The 8,088-nt window shown below is 34.9% G+C and overlaps 1 protein-coding gene across 1 annotated transcript; it reads left to right on the forward strand.

Moving 5' to 3' along the window:
• The first annotated feature begins 4,960 nt into the window (after positions 1–4,960).
• Positions 4,961–5,335, forward strand: LOC142639839 (uncharacterized). Its single transcript, XM_075813977.1, has one exon. It carries the CDS (start codon positions 4,961–4,963, stop codon positions 5,333–5,335), a length of 375 nt encoding a protein of 124 aa, XP_075670092.1.
• The last annotated feature ends 2,753 nt before the right edge of the window (positions 5,336–8,088 follow it).

Below are 8,088 nucleotides of genomic sequence, written 5' to 3' on the forward strand. Positions count from 1 at the left end.
TTTGTCATGGAATAAAACCAATATAAAATATAGTTGTAAATCACAACTTTACACTCCCTATAATGTTTCCAATAGTCAGCCAAAAAAATAGAGATCTTTTACAAAAATTGAAGCATATGTGAGAAATTTAAGAGTTCAAACAAAGATATACTCTCACAAAGAAAAATAAGGCTCAAGAACTCTCTATATGGATTGATTTTTAGCTTATATCTAACTTGTTCATGATCCATGCATATCTAACATCCTATCATCTGCTAACTCGTCTATTGTGCTCAAAAGTTTCCAATTGTGCTCTTCATGAAAAAATCTTAATATAGCAAATAGTATAACCAACTCAGTATTATTCATTCCCTCACATGATATAAAAATAAAGCTTATAACTCTTCTGCATTCACATTCAAGGTTTTTATTTTATTTTTTAGAACTAATAAAGTTACAGCGAAAGAAAAAAAAATCATGCAAGGTGTAGCAAAATGTGTAGACCTTTCCCCCCAACTAAAATATTGTGTTGTCCTCAAAGTATCAAAGCCAAAATAAATTCAAGTATAAAAGAAAAAAGTTACCTTAAGCATTTAAATTTTTTTTTTTTTAAATTTCTTTCACCCCTACAAATGTTAGCTCACCAAAAATAAAAATAATAATAATAATAATAATAATAACAAAACAAAAAACAAAAAACAAAAACAAAAGGCAAAAGGAAAAAAAAAATTAAAACAAATATGGTACAACTTCATAAAACTCTTTTAGAGATCACGTAGCATCCCAATAGGTAGGGATCTCCAGTGACATAGTCTCCTCCTCTGGTATAACTCCCCTAAGTATAATTTTAACCTTTGTTTATTTACTTTCAAAATCCTACCATCCCTAGGGTCCTCAACTACTACAGCTCCATATTTAAACACTTCCCTTACAATGAAAGAGCCATTCCACTTAGGTTTTACCTTACTTGAGCCCAAATATGCATATTTAAGACTACTAGGCAGCGGCTTAAGCTCCAGTTGTAGTGCCTCTTCACTTGAATGCACAAGTTTTATTTTTTATTTTTATTTTTTTTCATTTTCTAGTAGCTCCTTAAAGCAAGGCTTCCATCCTTCATTAATTGCCATCATCTATTGTTCTTACAAAACATGTGAGGGATCCAACAAAGAGAAATTTTTAGATACATGAATATCACATTCTAAATCATAAGAACCAGCAGAATTATTAAGAAGAGTTTCAAGAGGATCAGAAAAAAAAAATTCTTATTAAACTCTTCTTGAACCATCATCCCAATGAGGTTCACATAAGCACAGTCATCATCCTCATGTGGTTGTTTAGCCACATGAAATATGTTTAGTTCCAAAGTCATGGAACCAAAAGTGAGTTGCGTTCTTTCATTCTTGCAATTAATTAAAGCATTAGCTATGGCAAGAAAAGGTCTACCCAAAATAATAGGGGTATGAACACTAGGATGTAAAATAGGTTGGTAATCTAGAACAGTAAAATCTATTGAATAAAAAAAAAATGGTTCAATTTTCACCAAAACATCCTCAAAAATCCTTCTTGGCTCCCTTACAGAGCGGTCATCCAATTGTAAAGTTATTGAAGTAGGTTTTAACTGACCAAGTCCAAGTTTTTGATATACACTGAAAGGGATCAAATTAACACTTGCCCTAAGATCTAGCAATGCATGATCCATGATGTAATCTCCAATAGTACAAGAGATTGTTGGACAACCTGGATCTTATACTTTGGTGGGGTCTTATATTGGATAACTGCACTTACCTATTCTGTTAGGAATGCGGTCTTCTTCACATGATGCTTTCTCTTGATGGTGCATAGGTCCTTAATTACCTTGGCATATGCAGGCACTTGCTTGATAACATGCAATAATTGAAAATTTACCTTGACTTGATGTAAATGCTCTACTATCTCAAATGTGGTGTCCAATTTCCTAGGTAATTTTAAGGCTTATGGAAATGGTGGAGGGATTGGGCATTGTTCAATTTCATCAAATCCAAGCGACTCAGTTTCATCCTTCTCTTTATCAACTTGGGTCTCCTTAGATTCTTAGTTACTAAAGGAGAAATTTTATTAATTTCTTTACCACTCCTCAAAATGGTCACAACTTTTACTTCCTCATATTTATTTTTTAGAGCCAATTTTTAGATTTTGATTGATGGTATTGGGTTGAGTTTGGGAAGAAGCTTCCGTCTCTCAATCCCACTTAATGAATTTGTAAGCCTAGTTATATAACTCTTGGTCTTTCTTATCTCTTCATCTAGCCTGGTGAGCATGGATTCAAACTTTTGATTTTGCTCACTTTGCCTTTGAATGAAAGTACTAAGTGCATCCTCCAAGGAAGGCCTAGATGATGATGATGATGATGCATATGGTGAATTAAAATTCCTTGGTGTAGGAGGATTCAACACATTGTCACTCTTATAACTCAAATACGGATGGTTTTGCATATTTGGGTTATAATTGTTAGAATATAAATAATTATTTGGCTAGTATGAATTAAATGCATGTACTTGTTGTTCTGGCACATTTAAGAATGATGAAAGTGATGCACATTCATTTGTAGCATGGTTTATCTCATGATAGATTTTACATACTTCCATTGGGTCCTCTCTAAAGGTAGCACTAACACTCTTACTTCCTTTTATTTTGAGTGCCTCAATTTCTTTAGTTAACATGCTGATTTTTCCACTCATGTTATCATCTTCTCTCAACTTGAAAACTCTTCCACTAGAAGTGGTAGTGTTAGTTCTAGTCCTATCAGTGGAGTCCATAAGTCTAGGTCCAGTCTATGTGTTAGAGTTTTTAGCAATCTCATCAAGATAATCCATTGCATCTTCGGGTTCTTTTTGTAAAAAGTCCCCTCCGCATGAGAGTTGAACAAATTTTCAGTCCCTAGGTGTAAGTCCTTCATAAAAACAGCTAACTAATCTCCAATCTTCATACCCATGAGTTGGGTAGAAATTGAAAAGATCTTTGTACATTTCCCAAGCTTGGTATAAGGTCTCATTTTCTCCTTGGACAAAACTAGCTATCCTTCTTTTTACTTGCTGGACATTGTGGGGAGGAAAATATTTCTTAAAAACTCTTGGGCCATCTCTCCCCAATTACCTATAAACCTAGGTTTCAAGGTGTAAAGCCAACTTTTGGCCTTATCCTTAAGAGAAAAAGGAAAGAAACGTAACTTAGCCGTCTCAATAACATTTTGTGCATAGAAGCTACTTGTTACCTCTTCAAAAGCTCTAACATGGACATAAGGATTTTCATTTGCTTGTCCCCTAAAGTCAGGAAGTATTGCTAATAAACCTTGTTTTAGTTCTACATGTGGTGCATTAGGTGGAAACATGATGCATGATGGAACAAAATTTTGTGTGGAATGCAATAGTTCGTACATAGTTCTTCTATTCTCATGATTATTATGTGTTTCATCACCCATGATTGATGAAGAAGGTGAAGGTGAAGGTGATGGTCTGTCAAAAAGATTACCAAAGTAAGTTTCAAAAATTTCTAATCCGCCTCTCTTGTTTCTAACCCAAATGCTCATGCAACAATGAATGCACAATAAAATAAAATCAAAATAAGGGAAAAAATGGAACGAACTTACCAATAGAAGAATTTCCACCAGCTATGCTTTGCTCCAAAAAAATTTGCCTTTAAATACGCAGCAGCTCCACGACAATGGCACCAAAATTGCTTGCTCACTCCTAAGTATAGGAGATTGTAGCAATATAATTCTCAGAGTACCGAGGTCGAACCATAAGGAGCGGGGTAAATTCAAAGACAATGTAATTTAAAAAAAAAATTTGGTGAAGATGAAGAATAATTTTTGCCTAGTAATTGTAAACAAGAATAACAGTTATAACAGATTTAAGTCAATAATGTAAATACTAGGGCATCGGGGTGTTTCTCTATATCAATACGAAATTCTTTGTAATCTAAGAAATTATATATTTCATAATTGATTGTTCTTATACAATTAAATACTTATGATTTGGTTGAACTGAGACAATTCAAGAACGCATGATAACCTAGATTAATAATGCGGTTAGAAAAGTTTTCAAAAAAAACCTATTCACTTTAAAACCTGATTTCTATTTGAAACTATTAGAATTTCATCTAAAAAATAAGAAAAACATGATTGAACTTATTGAAAGCATGGAAGAACTAATACATCAAAAGAAATTTAATTGAACAATCAAATATATTGTTGATAAAATCCTAGAAAGAATCACATTGAATATTCATACCGTATAGAAGAAACATAATCCCTAGCCCTAGCAAAAAGTTTAGGCTGCCATTAGAGAAAAAAAAATACAAGATATTCTCTACCCAATTCGTTCTACACAGCCTCCCTTCAAAAACCTAATGTTCAAGTTTCCCAAGAAAATAAAACTTTTACTATTTTAATTTTCGTCTAGGTTTACAGCAGTAATTTGTGAGTTAATTTCGGCCTTCAAAAATTGATAATTTTGAAAAACTCAAAACTGGAAAGTTATATATATTTAAGTCAAGGTTCCAACCTATCTAGCTTTGTGTCAATTGGATTTTTGAGGAGAGAGATACGCCCAATATACTTATCAGTGCTCAAATCAAAATTTTCCTTTTCAGATTCCGCCTTTTTTATTTTTTTTCCCCTTATTTGAAGCTTCCAAACATGGTAGAAAATCCAAACACTCTAGCTGCACCTCCTTAGACATTTAAGTATGGTCTTTTAGCTCCTCTTTAATTCAAGTTTGACCTCCATTCTCTCACAAATTCCTATAAACTCATCTTTCTCACATGATTTCTTAAAAGTAGAAAGTCACACACAATGAATGACATCTTATTCAAGAAATTATGTAAAGATAAATAATAGGAACTAATGCAAATCATGACTTAATTATACAAATTAAGTATAGTAATAAGGAGATAATGCCTACATAAATATATAACAAGTATACGTTTTAAGGCTTTATCACAAATGCTCACTACCCAGTTTGAGGAAGTAAAGATGAACGAAGATGAGTTGTTTGACTCATTCTATGGTAGACTTAATGAGATTGTCATTTCCAAGCTCAGTCTTGGAGAAAAGATTGAGGAGGCCAAAGCTGTAAGTAAAGTCTTAAAGTCCTTACCCAAAAGCTTCCTAGCCAAAGTCATCACCATTGAGGAGAGTAAAGACTTGGATGAGATCAAGATCCAAGAGCTTGTCGATTCTCTTCAAACTTATGAGCTTGGATTTCCCTCTCACAAGTCTAGCAAATCTCTTGCTCTCAAAACTATATATGAGAGAACTGATGATTCCTCGGATGAGGATGATGTTGAGAAAGATATGTCTTATCAAAGAACTTGTTAGGACATATGTAATTCATGTTAAGAATATATGTTAACATTTTATATATTGGATAATCATTTAACAAAATGCACTTTACTTGTAATTAGGTAAATCTAGGATATGTTTAATACTTCAAGGAACAAGGTTTCAAGTTCAAGTGTTAAAGTCATGCAAGTCTGTCCAAGAATCAAGTAAGAAAGTGCTGGATTTTAATTCTCGACAGCTAGTATCTATTGAGATTTGAAAGCTGCTGAAGCCCATGGCTCGACAACTATCTTGATTGATGCCTATCTATCAAGGTTTATAAAACTTAGTTTTTCAGAGCTGTTTTTCATCCAATCCGTGGATGTATGTTTAGGCTTTCTTTTCTCACAACCCTAAACACAAATAAGAATTATTTTAAGGGCCGTCAAAGGTGACACAAGTTGCACAAGTGTAGAGCAAACTTTTGTTCATGCAAATTGTGATTGGAGACAGAGTTTGCCCTAGTTCATCTTTCTCTTGAAGAAGCTGCTGTTTTGTACACCGTGAGGTTTTGTGACCAAGCAACTTCATGATCTTCATTGTGTGATGAACAGAAGAATTTTGCAGCCAACATCCTTCTCAAGTTGGTGATCAAGTCATGTATTGGGAGCCGTGCAATATAAGGAGAGATTGTTACTATAGAACAAGTCCAATTGGGTATTGGGGTAAGGGTTCAACTGTAGGTTGGTGTAAGGTACTGGGATTCCTTTACTTGTAACCGCTTGTTTTGATACTAGTGGATTCTCAGGAGTGGTGACCTTAAAATCACTTGGAAAAGTTTTTACCGTGTAGGTTTTCCTCATTCGTAAACAAATCACCGTATCATTTAATTTCCATTGCATATTCAGTTATTTGGTGATAGGCCAAAAACGTATTGACCCCTTGTGATGGATTAATTGATTAATTAGTCAAGTTTAATTAATTAACCAATTTAACATGCAAACGCGTCGTAGCACAAACAAATCACCAATTAAACTAAGCATGCAGTGGAAAATAAATGACACGGTGATTTGTTTACGAATGGGGAAAACCTACACGGCGAAAACCCCACCGGGTGAATTTAAGGTCACCACTCCCGAAATTCCACTATTATCACAACAAGCGGTTACAAGTAAAGGAATCCCAAGTACCTTACCAACCTACAGTTGAACCCTTACCCCAATACCCAATTGGACTTGTTCTGTAGTGATAATTTCTCCTTTAGATACATGGCTCCCAAGTACGTGACTAACCAATTTGATGTGCGGATCCTAGTATGCGACTTCAATCACCAACTAGAGAAGATTGTTGGCTGCAAAGTTTTTCAATTCATCCACACGATGAAGATTAATAAAATGCTTGGTTACAAAACCCTATGGTGCAAAGACACAGCAACTTCTTCACAAGAGATATGAACTAGGGCAAGAACTTTTTCTCAAGTCACAATTTGCATGAACAAGGATTTCTCAATGCTTGTGCAACTTGCCATACTTGATAGCCCCTAAAATAATCCTTTTATATGTCTAGGGTTAGGAGAAAAGAAAGCCCAAAGACACATCCACAGATTGGAATAAAAAAAAAACTCAGAATTTGTTTTTCTTAATCCTCGATAGATAGAGGTATCGAGATGCTGTCGAGAAGCTGTCGAGCCACAGGGCTGGAACAGCTCTTTAAACCTTGACACATGCTAGCTGGCGAGCTTTAATGAACTTGCAATATTCAGCTTGATTCTTGGATAGACTTGATGACTTCAACACTTAATCTTGAAACTCAGTTTCTTGAAGCATTAAACACATCCTAATTCTACCCAATTACAAGTAAAGTGCGTTTTGTCAAAGGATTAACCAATTACATAAAAAAATGACATATGTTCTAAACAGGTGAAACACATATGTCCTAACAATCTCCCCCTTTGGCAATCTGTGACAAAACCACAACAAACAAATGAACATATGAGAGAAGTCATAAATCACTCAATTCATACTCACTTGTTGAATACAATAAAATCTATCCTAACACAAACTCTTGAAAAACTTTGCAAGAAGAGAGTTTATGACAAGTAGACTTTGACAACTTGTATTTCTGAAACACTTTAACAAAACTCATCAAGGCATCTTAGTGTGAAACAGAAATAATAGATTGCATACAAATAGAGAATCATGTGTATAAAGAGAGAAAAGAAACAACACATGTAGAGATAGGTGAAAGAAACATACATCATCACATATATAACAAAGATAAGCACAATGTATGTGATAATGGTCACAAGACATAGGTACAAGAAGAAAATGTATCTAAAGTGGAGAAAAGAAAAAGATACAAGTAATCCTTACTACATCCCTCATCACTCAACACTCCCCCTATCAAAAATGTCCCTATACAAGCTCTCTCCCTAAGTATGACTACTCTTATAACCCAAAACTACTCCCCCTTTTTGTCACGAGTGACAAAGGGTAGAGTGTCAAGTAGACATCTCATCGGTAGAGCTAGCATCCCCATCATCATCATCCGAAGCATCATCGTCATCACCATCATCAGCCTTAGACTCAGAAGCCACAGGAGGTGGTGGAGGAGAAACCTCAGGAGAAAAACTACCCATGATCGCCTGTCGCCGAGCAATGCGACCAACACGAACATTCACCTGATACAACTCTGTAGAGAGTGTATCCAAGCGAGCATCCATGTGCTGAAGCTGCGCCATGATGTCTCCTAGTGACACATCGCTCGTAGATGAGGAGGGAGCAGATGAGACATGAGCAAATCTAGATGGA

This window comes from Castanea sativa, chromosome 6, assembly GCF_040712315.1.
Source record: "Castanea sativa cultivar Marrone di Chiusa Pesio chromosome 6, ASM4071231v1".
Classification (NCBI taxonomy): Eukaryota; Viridiplantae; Streptophyta; class Magnoliopsida; order Fagales; family Fagaceae; genus Castanea; species Castanea sativa.

Excerpts from the sequence above, each read along its gene's own strand:
- LOC142639839 (XM_075813977.1), top strand. The coding sequence starts at position 4,961 with ATGCTCACTACCCAGTTTGAGGAAGTAAAGATGAACGAAGATGAGTTG.